The sequence below is a fragment of the Ursus arctos genome, unplaced genomic scaffold, assembly GCF_023065955.2.
Source record: "Ursus arctos isolate Adak ecotype North America unplaced genomic scaffold, UrsArc2.0 scaffold_12, whole genome shotgun sequence".
NCBI classification, from domain to species: Eukaryota; Metazoa; Chordata; class Mammalia; order Carnivora; family Ursidae; genus Ursus; species Ursus arctos.
Window position 1 is genome coordinate 71,011,646 of NW_026622786.1, and position 18,357 is coordinate 71,030,002.

Sequence of the window (18,357 nt, forward strand, 5' to 3'; positions counted from 1 at the left end):
AATACTGCCAAATACTTCAGAGAGGTCAGAAAAAGAGAAGGCCTATCCTTGGATTTGTCAATTAGTCCTTTCAAGTGATCTGAGCAAGAGCATTTCAGGGAGGGAAGCGGTGGGAGTGGAGAAAGCAACTGTAATAAGTCTCTGCACACTCTTGGTTGGGGGGTATTCAACTGGCTTCCCGTCTGGAAGGACAAGAATTTTGTAGAAGTGGATGGTGCTCTATTCTCCTCTGTAACTTATGGTATGGGACAAAGCTTAGCAGGGATACCATTCAATCCCACTATCCCTCCCCAGTACTGTAGTAATAAGAATCCCAGGATCCTTCGTGGAAGAGCAGAGAGGAAGGAGCTTTGGAATGTGAGGATACCAGGTACCCAGTTACCCCTGGCCAGGAGCCCACAAGCTTTCAAAATCCCTGAAGTCAGTGCAATAGGCCTCCTGTATCTTCTCACACAAGGGTCCCAAAACACGCAGTTGGGACCCTGTCATTATTCCAGACTCCCTGCCTAAGAAAGCTCAGCAAGGTTTCAAAGGCCATCCCTACACTCCCAGGAATTCAGCCAGCTTGGACCATGGCCATAACTGCTTAATGGTATGAAAAGCACAGACAGACACCAAGCACCTCGGCCTTTCTAGAGCAAAGTGGATCTCAAGAGAAGTGAGGTTTTCCTCTGCAGAGTTGGGCGAGAGGGCAATTTCTACATCAGTACCTCATCAGCCACCACCAGACATCTGGTAGACCTCTGTACTTAGGCCACTAGCCAACCTGTCCATGACACAGCAGCTAGGAGAGGAAGCAGCATGTGGCAGGTAAGCTAGTGGGCTCTGCGGTCAGAGTGCTTGGGTTCGAAACTTGGCTTCATCACTTCCTAGGTTCACGACCTTAAGCAAACTGATCGATTCTCTCCACCCCCGTCTTCCCATACTTAAAACTGGATTAATGACAACGCCCACCTCGTAAGATTGTTGGGAGGATTAAAACAGGAAAGATAGGGAAAGATCTCAGCAGAGGACCTGATACATCAAGAGGCAGGTGTTAGCTATCATTGCGGCTGCTGGTCCTGCTCTGGGGCAAGGCCACGGCCTGGACTTGGTTTCTGCTTTCTGCTGAAACTGTTTGCTCCAGACTCAGCCTCTAGATGCTATGCTTGCTCCCCATGCTGAGTGGCTCCACTGGCCACCACCTAAAAGACATGATATTAAATCTTTCGCCAAGGGGTGCCTGGGTGGCTCAGTCAGTTAAGTGTCTGACTCTTGATTTCGGCTCAGGTCATGATCACAGGGTCATGAGATTGAGCCCCAAACCAGGCTCCGTGCTGGGTGTGGAGCCTGCTTAAAATCCTTTCTCTCCCTCTCCCCCTGCTCCTCCCCCACCAAAAATAATTTTAAAAACTAAAAAAAAAAAAAAAATCTTTTACCAAAGCACAAAAGGTGACTCAAACGTATGTAGGAAAGGATTGCCAGGAAAATGGGGTATATCAATTAAGGTTTCATCAGTTATACTTTTTGCTTTAAAAACGTACATTCCCCACCCTGCCCCTAAAATCTACATTTTAAATGTATATCATGATCTATTCTGGGATCTTTATTCCTTCCTGAAAAAAACTTAGTTGATCGTGATAAAAGTCACTGAGAAAACGGAATTCACTTAGTAAGTGTCTAACGTTATAATTCTCTGGAATGATCAACATTTATAGCCCTAAGATACATCATCTCATTTCATTCTCTTGACTTAATGACATAAGTAATACTCAGACTTTTCCAAGATCCACACAGTATGTTAAGTGAGAAAGCTGTGAGAACTTTCTGTCTCCACATCTCATCTCTTTCCAATCTTTCATGTACTAGTATATGTCAAAATAATTCTTCTACATCAAAATAATCATTCTCTTCACTCTTTCCATTAAAAGAGCATTTTATCAACATCCCTCACACCCTCGGTCTCTCCATTTCCTGAGGGCAGAAATTAATATCCATTCATAAAACAAATATTAAGTGCCTACTACTAAGTGCTAAAGGCTCTGCTAAGTGTTGGCAGCCATGAACAAGACCATGTCTCTGTGCTGACAATTCAGTCTGCCAGGGGAGAAGAAATACCAAGAAATAACCAAAGGTACAATGACAGAGCTATGTGGGCGACACTGCAGTGGCACAGACTGAGCAAAGAGTAACTGGGTGTGTGCAGAGGGGTGGAGGAGGTCAGAGAAGACTTCCCCTTCCATGAGACCAGCAATGCTCAGAGCAGAGCAGGTGTTCAATACATCTCAGTTCCTTTGGGCCTTATGCCCCCTCTTCCCTGTCTCTCTCATTAGCAGATATCTCCAGGCAGGGAAAGGAAGACTTCCCAGCAGATAGCACAAAGGGTTACGAGGGAACAGGCTGGCTTCCCTGAGAAGCAGGGCTCTGTAGGCAGAACAGGCCGGCACATCGGCGTCCCTTCCATTTCCACCGTCTGCTCCCCCGTATGTACCCGGGGGTGGGAGTCAGTGACTGGGTGGGCTCCGGGAGGAGCGAGGCTTAGGAAGAGAGTAAGAATATATGTTTCACAAAGCACTTGGTTAAAAAAAAAAAAAAAAAGATAAAGATTTAATGGTTTATTTTTATTAGACTATGTCAAAACTACCACATCAAAACATTAAGACCTCCTGTGTCAAAATGTTGATGCTCTAGGGGCGCCTGGGTGGCTCAGTTGGTTAAGCGTCTGCCTTCGGGTGAGGTCATGACCCCAGGGTACGGGATCAGGCCCCATGTTGGGCTCCCTACTCAGTGGGGAGCCTGCTTCCCCCTCTCCCTCTGTCTCCTGCTTGTGCTCTCTCTCTCACTCTCTATCTTAAATAAATTTAAAAAAAATGTTGATGCTATAGAGATCAAAATCCTGATTTTATTTAGTAGAGTTGGTCAAAATATCAAGAAGTGCTAGCTACCCACAAGGAAAAAGAATAAACAGACCGAAGTTACAACACCAGGGATCACTCCTAATACCAAAACAATACAAAACACAACACAAAACAACAAGAAAAACCCCGATGGATTAATAATTCAAATATAAATAATAAAGTTATAAAAGGACTGGAAGAAAGCATAGAGGAAGGCACCGTCACAAACTACTATGTGCGGATATAAATCCAAAAAGTGTTTACTGAGGGCAATTTGCCAGTAACTCTCAAAGTTGCAAATGCCTGTAATTGTGATCCGGAAGTATTTTTCTTTATTCTAGGTGATCTTACATGTGTAGGAAATGATGTACAGAAAAGGTTATTCAATGATGTAATAATATTTGTAACAGTAAAGATTAGAAATTGCCTAAATGTCCATCAGTAGGGAATTACCTAATTAAACTACCGTGCATCTGTACAGTGGAATGCCACGTAAAACAGAAGAAGGGACTTCTGTTTCTAGCCATAATGGAATAACAGGGATGGGATTTAACCTCTTACCTTAAACAACGAGAAAACAAGTCCAAATACGTGAAAAAAACAAAACAAAACAAAACAAAACAAAACAGATTTCAGACCAGTATAGGGATGAGGAACCCAAAGAGAGCCCACTGATCTTTCTGAGTTGAGAAAGCAGATCACAATTCAGAAGACCAAAGAGGCTAGAATTTGTGGAGAAGACCAGTATAAAGGACAGAGCTGCAGAGAAAGCTCTAGAGATCTACAAAGGGGTCCCCTCAGATCTTTGGCCAAGCACTTCTCTGAGGAAACTCTGAGGCTGAGAAAGACCACCAGCAAGCAGTAGACCAAACAATTCCTGATGCTCATACAGGGCTGGCAATTGTTAGTATTCACACAAACCTGAGTGGAAATAAATCAGCCAGAGTGGAAATACGTCATAAAGCACAAGGCATGGGGTCGAGTCCTCAGAATGGTACCACATTAAAAATGAGGATAAATCAGCCCAAGACAAAAGACTGCTCACAACCTGCACTAACAGCGTTAAAAGCAAGCCTCAAAGGGCTGCAACTGATTCCAAGTAACTCAACCACACGCCCAAGCAAAATCTAGCGCTCTTTAAAAGAATACGACAATATCTAGCCCAGAACAATGTAAACTTTGTAATATCTGGAATCTAATAAAAAATTACCAGGCAGGAATACACAGAGCCAAAAAATATGGGCCATAACCAGGAGAGAAATCATCAATAGAAACCATCCCAGAAATGACAGAGATGATGGAATTAGCAGACACAGATGTGAAAACAGCTATTGTAAATATATTCCACGTGTTCAAGAGGGTAGAGGAACACGTGAGCATCACAAGGGATGAAACGGAAGATATAAGAAGACCTAAATGGAACTTGAGAGATTAAAAACTCAATATCCGAAATGAAAATATTCCAGGTGGGATAAACAGCTGACTGGACACTACAAAAGAAAACTCAGTGGCTGTGAAAACACAGCAATGTCAACTATCCAAAGTGAGGCACAGAGAGAAACAAGATTGCGGGGCGGGGGGGTGGGGGAGGTGAAGAGCATCAGTGGCCTGTGGGATTCCCTAGAATCCTGGGAAGAGAGGTGGGGTAGAAAAAATATTCGAAAAAAATATGGACAGGAAAAAGTCCAAATTTGATTTTGCAACTATGAATGCATAGGTCCAAGGAGCTAAAAAAAATCCCAAACTAAATTAAAGAAAACCACAATAAGGCGTATCATCATCAAATTGCTAAAAATCAGTGACAAAAAGAAAAATCTCAAAAAGCAGCCAGAGGAAGATAAAGACATTACATATGAGGTAAAACAAGATAAGAATGACAGAGACTTTCATCGGAAACTATGTAAGCCGAAAGAAAATGAAGTTATAACTTTGAAGTACTTGGTGTGTGTGTGAAACCGTCAACCTAGAATTGTATACCCAGCCCCCTCCCCCCAAAAAAACTTTCAAAACTTAATGTAAAAGACTTTATCAGAGAAACCAAAGTTGAAAGACTGCATTACCATCAAATCTGACTCATAAGAATCATTACAGAAGTTCTTCGGGCAGAAGGAAAGGGAAACCATATGGAAATATGTATCTATACAAAGGAAGAAAGACCAAGAGTAAAAATAAGTTTGTGGATAACTACAATAAACTTCCCTCTCATTAAAAATTAAAAAAAAAAAATTGGGGGCACCTGGCTGGCTCAGTTGGTAGAGCATGCAACTGATCCTTGGTATCAGAGTTGTGAGTTCAAGCCCCATGTTAGGTGTAGAGATTACTTAAAAACGAAATCTTTAAAAATTTTTTTTAAATTAAATTGTGGTAAAATACACATAACATAAACTTTACCGTCTTAAACTTTTTTTTAAAGGACTTATTTGAGAAAGAGAAAGAGTGTGTGTGTGTGTGTGTGTGTGTGCACACGCAAGCAGGGGGAGGGACAGAAGGAGAGGAAAAGACCGAATCCTCAAGCAGCCTCCCCTCTGAGCACAGAGCCTGATGCAGGGCTCGATCTCAGGACCCTGAGATCATGACCTGAGCCAAAATCAAGAGTTGGACGCTTAACAGACTAAGCCACCCTGGTGCCCCCATCTTAAACATTTGTTTAAAGTAAGCTCTATGCCCAACATCGGGCTCAAACTCATGACCCCAAGATCAAGAGTCACATGCTCCACCAACTGAGCCAGCCAGGTGCCCCCCATCTTAAACATTTTTAAGTGTACAATTCAGTAGTATTAAAGTAATACATACACATTGTGCAACCAATCTCCAGAACTCTTTTCGTCTTGCAAAACTGAAACTCTATATCCATTAAACAACAACTTTCCATTTCCCCTTCCCTTAAACCCTTGGCAACCACGATTCTGTTTTCTATGAATTTGACTACTCTATGTACCTCACATAAGTGGAATCAAATGTATTTTTCTTTCTATGACTGGCTTATTTCACTTAGCATAATATCCTCAAGGCTCACACATGTTGGAGCATACTAAAATTTTCTTCTTTTTTAAGGCTGAATAATGTTCCATTGTATGAATATACCACATTTTGTTTAGCCTTCCATCTCCTGATAGACACGTGGATCGCTTTGGCTATTGTAAAATAACGCTGCTATGAACGTGGGTGTACAAATATCAGTTTGAGACCCTGCTTTCATTTCTTTTGAGTACATACCCAGAGATGGAATTGCTGGGTCACATAGTCATTCCATTTTCAATTTTTTTTGAGGAATTATCATACTGTTCCCATAGTGGCTACAACATTTAATATTCTGGCCAACAGGGTACAAGGGTTCCAATTTCTCTACATCCTTGTCAACACTTGTTATTTTCTCTTTTTCTCTCTCTCTTTCTTTTTTGATAGCAACCATACTAATGGGGATAAGATGATAGCTCATTGTGGTTTTGCTTCGCATTTCCTAATGATTAGAGATATTGAACAGTTTTCCAGGTGTTGCTTGGGCCCTTTGTATATCTTCTTTGGAAAAATATCTATTCAATTCCTTTGCCCATTTTTTAATCAGTTGTTTTGTTGTTGAATTGTAGTTCTTTATATATTCTAAATGTAACTCCACATCAGATATATGATTTGTAAATATCTTCTCCCACTCTGCAAGTTGCCTTTTCCAGTTCATTTCTAAATCACTTTAAATAACTGACTGTTCAAAACAAAAATAAATAAGAACAACGATATGTGGATTTATAATACACAGACGTAAAATGTATGACAAAAATAGCACAAAGGATGGGAGGGGTAATGGAACTATACTGTTGTAAGATTCTTAAACTCTAAGTGAAGTCATATAATATTATATGGTAGTAGATTATAAATTAAAGACATAGATTGTAAACTCTAGAACAATCATGAAAAACATAAAACAAAGAGGCATAGCTACTAAGCCAATAGTGTAGGTAAAATGAAGCCATAAAACACATTCCATTGTCCAAAAGGGGGCAGAAAAAGAAAGAAAAAAAAACTGGAAAATGAATACTAAGATAGTATATTTAAACCGAACCATATTGATGATTACATTAAATGTAAATGGTATAAGCACTGCAATAAAAGGCAGACATTGCCAGATTAGATAAAAAAGTAAGACTCAACTGTGTGCTGTCTACAAGAAACCACTTTAATTATAAAGACACAGATAGTTAAACATAAAAAGATCAGCCCTGAGTGAACCAGCCCTGGGACCCAACTTCTCTGAGGCTCAAGGGTAAACACAAACATATGCTTCCCCCCACAACACACACAAGTTAAAGTATGGGAACACATAAACCACAATGAAGCTAACTCTAAAAAGGCTGGAGTGGTTACATAAATCAAATAAGGAAGATTTCAGAACAAGGATTATTACAACAGGGAAAAGGGGACATTTCAAAATCTTGAAGGAATTTGTTCACAGCAAGGGAGTATAACAATCCTAGATGTACATACACTAAATGGCACAGCTTCAAAATATGGCAAAAACTAATAAATAGAGACTTCAACACCCCTCTGTCAATAACTGATGGGAAATCAGGAAGGATATAAGAGACTTGAAACACACTATCAACCAACCTAATATGATTGCCATTCATAGAATACCCAATAACAGCAGAAAAATTTCAAGTGCAGACAGAATATTCACCAAAATGGACCACATTTTATCCCACAACTCAGGTCTCAATGAACTTAAAAGTATTAAAATCATACAAAAAATATTCTCTGATCACAACAAATATAAACCAGATATCTGCAACACAAAGATATTTGGAACATCGTCAAATATTTGGAAATTAAGCAAAACCTTTCAAAAGAACCCATGGGTCGAAGTAGAAATCACAAGTGAAGTTAGAAAATATCTTTAACTTAATGAAAACAGGAATACAATATCAAAATTTGTGGGATGTAGCTGATACGGTTTTTTTGTTTTTTGTTTTTTTTTTAAGATTTTGTTTATTCATTTGAGAGGAGAAAGAGCACAAGCTGGGGGGGGGGAGGGCATAGGGAGAGAGACAAGCAGACTCCCTGCTGAGCAGGAAGCCTGATGTGGGGCTCCATCCCAGGACCCTGAGATCATAACCTGAGCCAAAGACAGATGTTTAATCGACTGAGCTACCCAGGCCCCCCAGCGGATATAGTTTATAGAGGGAAATTACATGAAATCAAGGAAACAAGGAATCAAATCAGTGGTCTAATCTTCTATCTCAAGAAACAAAGAACAAATTAAACCCCAAATAACTGTAAGGTAGGAAATAATAAAGATAAGAGCAGAAAACAATGATTATAGTAAAAAAAAAATACCACAAAAGAAAAATCAATGAACCCAAAAGCTAGTTCTGTGAGAAGATCAATAAAAATGATAAACCTCTAACCAGAAAGACTAGGAAAAAAAGAGAAAATACATAAATTACCAATGTCAGACATATTATGCCAATATATTTAACAACTTAGATGAAATCTACAAATTCCCTGTCAGGCACAAATTACCAAAGAAGAAATAGGAAAACCTGAATAGAAATAGGAAAGCTCTAGGGGCGCCTGGGTGGCACAGCGGTTAAGCGTCTGCCTTCGGCTCAGGGCGTGATCCCGGCGTTCTGGGATCGAGCCCCACATCAGGCTCCTCCGCTATGAGCCTGCTTCTTCCTCTCCCACTCCCCCTGCTTGTGTTCCCCCTCTCGCTGGCTGTCTCTCTCTCTGTTGAATAAATAAATAAAATCTTTAAAAAAAAAAAAAAAGAAATAGGAAAGCTCTAGATCTATTAAAGAAATGAAATTCTTTTTTCTACTTAGAAATGTAATTCTTAATTTAAAAAACCTTCCCACGAAGGACTGCCTTTTTTTTTTTTTAAGATTTATTTATTTATTTGAGAGAGAGAGAGACAGCATGAGTGGGAGGAGGGACAGAGGGAGAGGGAGAGAATCTCAAGCAGACTCCCTGCTGAGTGCGGAGCCCCACACAGGGCTCACTCTCACGATACATGAGATCATGATCTGAGTGGAAACAAGAGTGGGAAGCTCAACTGACTAAGCCACCCGGGCTCCCCAAAGGGATTTTCTCCATACGAAACCTAGGTAGCCCTAGATATCTTTGCTGGTAAATTCTATCAATCATTTAAAGAAAATTACTATCAGTTCTACACAAAACTTTCAGGACATTGCAGATGAAGGAATATTTTCTCACTCGTTCTATGGTGTCAGCATTACCCTGATGCCAAAACTAAAGACATTACAAGAAAACTACAGACCAATATTTCACATGAACAGACAAACAAAAATCCTTAATAAAACATTAGTAAATTGAACCCAGCAATATATAAAAAGAACAATATGTTAGAGTCAAATGAAGCTTATTCCAGTAATAAAAGGTTGGTTTAACATTCTAAACTCAATCAATGAAAAAAATCACTGTGATTTGCCATATTAACAGACTAAAGAAGAAAAGCCATACAATCATGTCAAAAGGTACAGAAAAAGAAGCATTTGACAAAATTTAACACTATTCATTATAAACAATCTCAACAAACCAGAAATAGAAGAGAACTCCCTCTATCCAAAAAGAGTATCTATGAAAAACCTACAGCTAACACCGTAATGGTGAAAGACTAACTGCTTTCCCCCTGAGACTGGAAACAAGGCAAGTATATTCCTCTCACCTCATCTAGTCAACACTGTACTGAAGAGTCTAGCCATTACAATGAGCCAGAAAAAGAAAAAAGAGGCATCCAGTTTGAAAAGGAAGAAGTGAAACTGTCTTTATTAACAGAAGACATGATTATCTACTTATGGTATTAGCGTGATGCTGGTGCAAGGATAGACACAAACATCAATGGACTAGAACAAGGATTCCAGAAAGAGACCCACACGTATATGTTTAGCTGATTCTCAACAAATATACCAACATAATTCAATGAAGACAGACTAGTTTTCAACAAATGGTTCTGGAACAACTGAACGTACATATCCAAAACTACATACAAAAATTAACTTGTATGGGTCATAGACTTAAATGTAAGAGCTAAATCTATAAAAATTCTAGAAGAAAACATAGGAAAAGACCTTGGATTTTTGACTTTGGATTAGGGTAATATTTCTTAGACAAAATACCAAAAACAAAATCCATAAAAGAAAAAATTTATAAACTGGATTTCATCATGATTAAAACTTGATTAAAATAATATCTGTAGAAGACATTATTAAGAGAATGAAAAGACAAGCCACAGACTGGAAGAAAATACTTGCAAATCACCTGACAGAGATCTTCTATCCATAATATGTAAAGTTTTCTTACAATTCAATAAGAAGACAACCAATTTAAAAAACGGTAAGAGATTTGGACAACTCCTCAAAGACAAAAGAATGCCAAATAGGCACATGAAAATGAAACTGAATATCATTAGTCATTAGTAAAATGCAAATTAAAACCACAGTGAGATATCACTATAAATTAGAATAGCTTCAATTAAAAACACCGATGGCAGAGAGGTAGAGCAACTGGAACTCTTATACACTGATGGCAGGAAAGCAAAACAGTACAGTCAATTTGGAAAACAGTTTGGCAATCCCCTATAGAGTTAAACATACATCCTGTACACAAATGTTTATAGTGGGTTTCATTATAATCGCCCCAAACTAGAATTTACCCAAATGTCTTTCGACTACTGAGTAAACACACTATGTTATGTCCATACAACAGAATACCATTCAGCAATGAAAAGGAACAGCTGACACCACATTACTTGTATGAATCTGAAATGCATTATACCGAATGAAAGAGGCACACTCAAAAGGCTTCCCACTGTTTGATTCCATTAATAAAACATTCTGGAACTACTACAGGAAGAGAAAACTGATCAGTGGTTGTCAGGGGCTTGGGGTCTGGGGAGGGGTTACCTACAAAGCAGCACAAGGGAACTTTCCGGGGCTGATGGTGGAAATGTTCTATTGGACTGTTGTGGTGGTTGCTCAAAGGTATGCATTAATGAAAACCCCTATAACTACACCAAAAAGGCAATTTTACTGGATGTAAATTAAACTTCAACAAATCTTACTTTTTAAAAAATTACGATATATCCATGCAATCAAATGTTACGCAATCATTAAATAAGATTACCATATATGCTGTCAAGAGGATAATCTCTAACATATATTGTTAGGAGCAAAAAGCAAGACACAAAACAATAAATACGTGATGTTTCTTTTTGTAGTACTACTGGCTGTCTCTGGGGCAGGGATCTGGAATGGGAGTACATACCCTTTTGCACATTTTCATTATTATTTCTTTAACCATATGCTTATATTACTTTCAATTAGAAAAAGGACAAAAAAAAAAAAAAAGACAAACCACACCTATATCCAGGTCAAGGAAAACTCACAGGTGTCTGGCCCTGGGGACTGAGTCAAGTAAATCTAAGAAAACATGTGTAAGAATATGGAACATCGCACCAGACACTTTAGAGGTGCTCAATAAATAGCTGGGGGAAGAAAATTATTTGTAATGAAGTCAGAAGGCAGAGATCTCCATCTGGACACCAGATATTCCGCCAGCAGAGCCAGCCCCTGTTTTAGACAAGGAGCTAAGCTTGGATCACTCACATCAGAAAACGAAAAGGAGAGGGGCACCTGGGTGGCTCAGTCAGTTAAGTCTCTGCCTTTGGCTTAGGTCATGATCTCTGGGTCCTCGGATGGAGTCCCTGAATTGGGCTCCCTGCTCAGCGGGGAGTCTGCTTGTCCTTTTCCCTCTGCACCCCCCCCCGCCCCCGCTCATGCACGCGTGCGCTCTCTCTCTCTCTTCATCAAATAAATAAAATCTTTAAAAAAAAAAAAAAAGGAAAGAAGCATAAAAACTAAATATTCTGGATTTACTTTCAGGCAAGCTGTTTCTCAGCATTCCTCTGCGAGCACGTTGGGTGCCCTAACCTCAGCCTGCTCAGGGATGGGATGCAAGCCATTTCCCCAGGGAACAGACCCCACCGCAAGAGGCCCCCTCCAGGACTCCTGTGCTGCAAGTGTTACAGCCCGACTCCCAGAGCGTCCTGGGCAGCCTTTCCTCCAGCCACTCTAAGTGCGACACTCCGAGAACTTTCTGAAGGAGCAGAATGACCGTGATAGTCTCACTACACTGCAGACTGTGGACAAAGTCCACCCAAGCATGTCATGACCGTCTCTACACTAGGGCTTCGTGGAAAGAAAACTCGAGAAGAAAAGGCAGATATGTGAGCAAGGCCCCTGAGCAGTGGTAAAAGGAACTCCCGGGGTTTGGCACAGTTTCTTTCAGCAAGCTTGGTATCAGGAAATCAGGAACTGAAGAATGCAAAATGGACAAAGAGAGAAGGTGCTGGAACGGGCAGCCTCTGAAACTCCTCTTTGTTCCCTACTTTATTTGGATATGCTTCCCTGAAGCCATGCAGTTTTGATACCAGGGCTCAGAGCTTCTGTGCTGTGTAGCCTTGTCTGGCTGCCTTTGGGTACCCGGCTTCCAAGGAGCAACCACGTCGGTTCGACCCACTCCCTCCCCTCCAGAGACAGGCTGTACTCGCAGGTGTAAGCTCCCAGAGGCAGTGCAGGGGTAAGGTATAGCAAGGGCATACAGTGGGACTGGGATAGGAACCACCCAAAACAAGTCTTTTCCAGGCACCCACAGACTCAAGGACACAGAGGGTAAGTTAGAACAGAATCTTGCATTCTGTAGCATATCACTTGTGCAGCATTGGGTTTCTGACTCCTGACCAGGCTGTCTGGGCCGCGGGAAGAAAGAGGAGCACTTACCGGGGAAAGATGGCAGTCATCAGGGCTGAAGCATAGCCGGGCTTGCAAGCTCCCTCTGAAAAGTTTGCATACTTGGTGGCTAACTCAGCAGGCCTATGGGAAGAGAAGGAAAGTCACAGCTTGCCAGGCACTGAGCAATCAGTGGGGTATTAGTTCTTGAAGAGCTGCAGGGTTTTTTAAACCTTGAATAAAGCTTCATTCTCTACAATCAGCCTTTCAGCCCCTTTTCTACACCAAGGCTTGGGGGGGGGGGGATCCCAAACCAAAGCCCTAAAGGAATAATAGGTAGATAAATTAGCAAGGCCCCTCTGATAGAATTTCATAAAAGGAACTCACTGGGTTTTACACAGATTCTTTGCAGCAAGCTCAATACCAAGGAAAACAGGAACTCTATCCAGGCTCCGAGACTGGGCAAGTGGAGCCTGGAAACCTAGGGAGAGAGCTGCCCAGGCTTTGACAGTCACAGGCACTGCCCTTTCAAGCTTTATTGTGGGGCCCTACACGCCACCCACGCCAGCCTCTATTCTCTCCACACAAACTATGACCCAGCCAGTGGGAACCACTCTCAGTGTCCTGAAGTCAAATATATGTTGGGGCTATTGGTGTAATGATTAGGTGTTCAGCTGGAGACGCTCTCCGGCTCTCCTATTCTCTCTGCCTGGAATGTTCTTCCTCGTCCCTCTCCACCTGGCTATGTCCTATGTCCTGTGTCCCTCTCCACCTTCACAACTTTCAGGTCTCAACATCACTGGGAGTAATTCCCTGACCCTCGGGTTGGGCTAGGTGCCTCCCCTGGGCCCCATAGTCCGTCCCCCTGCCACCCACATTACATGCTTACCCCCAGAGGCACTCGCCACACTGTACTGTAATTGTTGGTAGTATGTCTCCCTCATTATACTGTGAATTCCCAAGGCCGGAGTCTGATTTAACCCTGCATCCCCAGTCCCTTGTGAAGAGATGGGCCCACAGAAGACGCCTATAATTTTCTGAAGGAACAACATCACACTGATACAGTCTCACTGCACTTGTACTGAAAACAAGACAATCTCGGGAGCCTACAAGTCAGAGTGTTTGGGGAATATTTGCGGAATATTTTTTTCAGAAGACTTGTGTGTCCTAGCTCTGGTTTTGTGGCGGTGACTACAGTCAAATCCCTTCACATCTTTGGGCTTCAATGTCCTCATGTGTTCCATGTGGGGCTGGAGTCACTGCCCTGCCACCAAAAACTCTTGCCAGTGCAGCCCAGAGAAAACCGCAGAGGAAGAACAGGACACAGTGACTGTGAGGCTGGAGGCCCTGCCTGCTGGGGCACCTGAGGGAGCCCTGGCGGGCTGCCAGTTCCCAGGCCCAACCTCCCCCGCCTCCACCCCTGGGCCCGCTGCCAACACGCGATGCCCAGCTGCTCGACTGTGCTGGGGCCCCGCGTAAGTCTCCCCTCGGGGCTGCCTTCTGCGGGAACTGGGTGGGGCAGGTCTGGGGGGAAGGGGGCTGGCGCCCGGACTGGAGAGCCAGGAACGATGATGCCACCGTCTATCGTGTGTCATGTGTGATTCACTCATGTGCCCCTGTGGGCCTAGCCCAGGGCCTGGCACAGAGTAACTGCTCACTGAATTTAGACGAACTCATCTGTACCCATGTGCAATTTCTTCCAGAAATCTACTTTTTTTTTTTTTTTAGCCTTTCCTACCAATGAAATGTAAAAGCAGAAATGCAGATGCAAATGCCCCGTGCTAAGCCAGAGTTGAGGCTTTATTTGGTAGGCAAAAGAAAGTCAAAGGTTTAACAAGAGAATTTACGTACAGTGTTTTCTTATGTAAACAACTGTACTTCCAAAACAAAATGTAAACTTCAGTACAATTGATGACCTTGCGGGAGGCACAGTGACTGAAATACAGATTTTTTTCAGTTCTTCAACAGCCATGTGAGCAGGTGCTCTTAGTTATTAATTTACACATGAGCTCAGAAAGATAGATTTATCCAAGATCCTAGGACTAGGAAAGTGGCAGACAGCAGTGCAGGAGCTCTTAACATGGCGCTACCACCAGTGCGGCCCATGGGAAGCACCGTCACAGAGGGAAGCCCCGAGTCTCGAAAGTGGTCAGTGCTGGCGGACAGGGGTAGACCAGAGGGTCAAGAGGGCCTCACACCGCTCTTTTATAGTGTGTACACAAGTAGTGAGGTGTCATGAGTCCCTCATATTCGCGCCTCCCAACCCCTCCACTATCTGTGTGCCTGCCTTGTAACCATGGGTTCCTGTGTTCTTTCTGGATTCCAGAAAGTTTCACATTGAAGATGAAAGATGGATGGCAGTTGACCCTCTAACGCAATGCCCCAAAGAAATGTATACACAACAACAGACGAACCCTGGGTCACGCGTTTCCTTTCTGGTTTACACCGTCACCTCTGGCGAGGTGCTTCAGGAATAAGGGCCATGGGCAGCCCAAGGTCCGTGGACTCAGGGAATCTGTCGTGGAGAAGAGGGGGCACTGGCCAGCTGGAGCACGGGGAAGGCTCTTCCCATGATAAGGCCAAGGTAGCCAGATGTCGAGGATGAGCAGCTCTCAATCAAACCCCCTCTTAGAAGGCAACAGGAACTTCTAAAACATACAGCCCCGAGGACAGTGGGCCAGGTCAAGTTATTACCAAATTAAAATGCCTTAGCAATGGCCTCCTGACTACCCCAGGGAGAGAAGAATAGGGGGAGTGTTGGGGATTCTGAGTCATACAGCAGGCTGGGACCTCTGGGGCAGTTAGCGGTCAAAACCACCGAGATTAACAGTCGCCAACTCCCTCAGGCCAGAATAGTTAGTTTCTCTAAGGCACTCACACTCCAAATGCCAGGAGGCCCCCACAGATGTCTGATCAAATCATTCAGCCCTTGTTCTTCTCATAGTCTCCAGCTGGCCTTTCATTTTGGGAGATTTAGCATTTCAACCAGTAAGAGCACCCATTGTCCTGCAAACGTGACTACTAAGCCCCTGGGGTGAAGGGTGTGAACCACTGCACTCAAGAGGAAATCCAGGCGGACAGACTAGAACCCAGGAGTGGGAACCAAGCTTCCACTCCCCTGCTTCACCCAGGAGCAAGGAGCTGAAGGATCAGGCCAAGCAAAGGTTGCAAATGGGAAGAGCATACAATCTGGAATGAGAAACTTTCACAGAGGACACTGGCAAGTTGTGTGACCTTGGGCAAGTGATGGAAAATCTGATTCTCAGCTTCTCATCTGCAAATGGGAACCACTCAATTCCCAGGCTCTTGGGAGGATGTGGTGAGAAAGCGCACGTGGAGGGGCTGGCTGTCCTCCAGAGCACTGCATGGATGTTATGTGTGAAAGATGAGGTGGCAGAGGCAGGCATCCAGATCATGCAGGCTTTGAACGCTTCGCCAGAGTTTGGATTCTGTCATAGGGGAGCGTCACCGAGTGACGCCCAGTGGGACGGTGCCTTTAGGGATCAATGTTTGAGAGGTGTGGAGGCTGTGAGAGGCTGGAAGGCGCAGTCCATGAGACAGAACACTAATCTGGAGAGAGGGAGTGATCGTTCCGTTGCCAAAGGCCAGGACGTGTCTCAAGAAGGACAGAGGAACCACCTGCATTGAACGCAGTGGAAGGGCTGGCAAGCGGTGGCCACAGGCTTGACAGCTGGCTTTGGTGACATGGAGGTTACTCCTGACCTTGACAAGAGCTGATTCACTGGAGGGTGGGGGTGAAATGCTGATTTCACTGGGTTTAAGAGAAAACAGAAGTGGGGTCATGGAATAGAGACTACTGTTTTTGCTATAAGGGGAGAGAGAGAAATGGGGCAACAGCTGAAGGGAGGAAGCAGGGAGAGATGTTTCTGAGGTTAGGAGACAGTTTAGCACATTGGTTTTTGTTTTTGTTGTTGTTGTGTTTTGTTTTGTTTTTCAGTTTAGCACATTTGTAAGTTGGTTGGAATAAGAGGGAAACTCCTGATATGGCAGAGATAGGACGGCTGTAGGACAATGTCCTTGAGGAGGTGGGGGGGGGGGGGGGCGGGAGCAGGGGGAAGGACCTAATACAAAAGTAGGAGGGCTGGCCTTCCTCTGCTGGCCCCGCCCCACCCTGGCCAGGGACTGTCTATTCACTTTGCAACACACCATTCCCCTCCACAGCAGAACCAGCCCACCTGCCTGCGGGCCCCATTTCCCCCAGCAGGCTTTCACCTTAGCTTGCTCACTTGTTTCCACGCTCTTTCTCTCCCACCCCCTCCCCTGCCTCCCTCTCATTCATTCATTCCCGCATTCACTCAACAAACATTTAGAGGTGAAAGGGTCACTCTGCTTGGACTTATGTCTGGGCTCCACCCCTTCCTCGCTGTGTGACTTTGGGCATGTTACTGAATTGCTCTGTGCCTTCATTTCCACATCTTTAAAAACTGGGATGATACACAATTGTACCAAGGGTTAGGGTGAGAATAAAGTGCTTTTAAGTAACTGGAATTAAAATAAAAACTTAAGAGGCGCCTGGGTGGCTCAGCTGTTGAGTGTCTGCCTTCGGCTCAGGTCATGATCCCAGGGTCCTGGGATCGAGCCCTACATCGGGTTCCCTGCTCAGCGGGGAGTCTGCTTCTCCCTCTCACACCCCCCCTTGCTTGTGTTCCCTCTCTCGCTGCCTCTCTCTGTTAAATAAATAAATAAAATCTTTAAAAAAGAATAAGTAAATAAATAAATAAAAATAAAAACTTTAAAAAAAGAGACATGACAAATAAACACAAAAACAAAAAAACAACAACAAAAATAAATTGCATCCAGGTCCTTGTGTAGCTTAATAGTTCATCTGTTTTCATCACTGAACATTATTTAATTGTATGGATGCCCCCACTTTGTGTATCCATTCACCTTGACAGATATCTTGGCTCCTTCCAGTTTTTGATGATTTTGAATAAAATTGCTATAATTACTAATTTTTTTAAAAAAGAGAGAGAATAAAGTGTTTAGTACAATGGCTGGCACTTAGTTTCCTCTCAATACATGCCGATTGTGGGACACCTGGGTGGCTCAGCCGGTTAAGCATCTGCCTTCGGCTCAGGTCATGATCCTGGGGTCCTGGGATCGAGTCCCACATCGGGCTCCTTGCTCAGGAGGGAGTCTGCTTCACCCTCTGCCTCTGCTGTTCCCCCTGCTTATGCTCTCTCTATCTCTCAAATAAATACATAAATAAATAAAACCTTTAAAAAAAATACATGCTGACTGTAACAGCCTTGTTGTTGTGTGTGCTGGACACTGGCCAGGGATTAGGAGCACAGTGACGGCTAGGCCCTGGTTACGGCCTACCACCGGTTACACTGAAGAGTAACTGTCCATATAACTGATCCTTCTCTCCTAGGCCATGAACAATGAGCATGGTGCAGAGCAGAGAGTACCAGGTACGGCCCTGAGTACACAAGCACCCAACAAAATGTTTGTTAGAGTGAACACAACTGGTTACCTTGACCAGTTGGAACGTTAATTAGCAGAAAGTGTGGGGGAGAGGTCATGATGGCTGGGGGAAATGGAGATGGGACTGTGAGGGTTCTTCCTAGGCCTCTACAGTCCAGTGATGGGCATCTTGTGAGCAATGATCTAATTTCTAGAACCGTCTCAGAGAGGAGTGAAATCAGATCAGCCCCCTACTATGTCTCCTCCTTCACTCGGCCTCTAGCTCACTGCTGTAGAGTTCAGGAACTGGTCGT

The 18,357-nt window shown here is 43.3% G+C and overlaps 1 protein-coding gene across 5 annotated transcripts in view; it reads right to left on the bottom strand.

Annotated features, from left to right (window-relative positions):
* ST3GAL3 (ST3 beta-galactoside alpha-2,3-sialyltransferase 3) overlaps nucleotides 1–18,357 on the bottom strand; it is a 183,144-nt gene that overhangs the window by 62,665 nt on the left and 102,122 nt on the right. For all 5 annotated transcript variants that reach the window (XM_044383913.3, XM_026498290.4, XM_044383912.3 and 2 more), the window contains one exon: nucleotides 12,668–12,760. In XM_044383913.3, coding sequence (XP_044239848.1) covers nucleotides 12,668–12,760 — 93 coding nt within the window. The remainder of the gene's footprint in view (nucleotides 1–12,667; nucleotides 12,761–18,357) is intronic.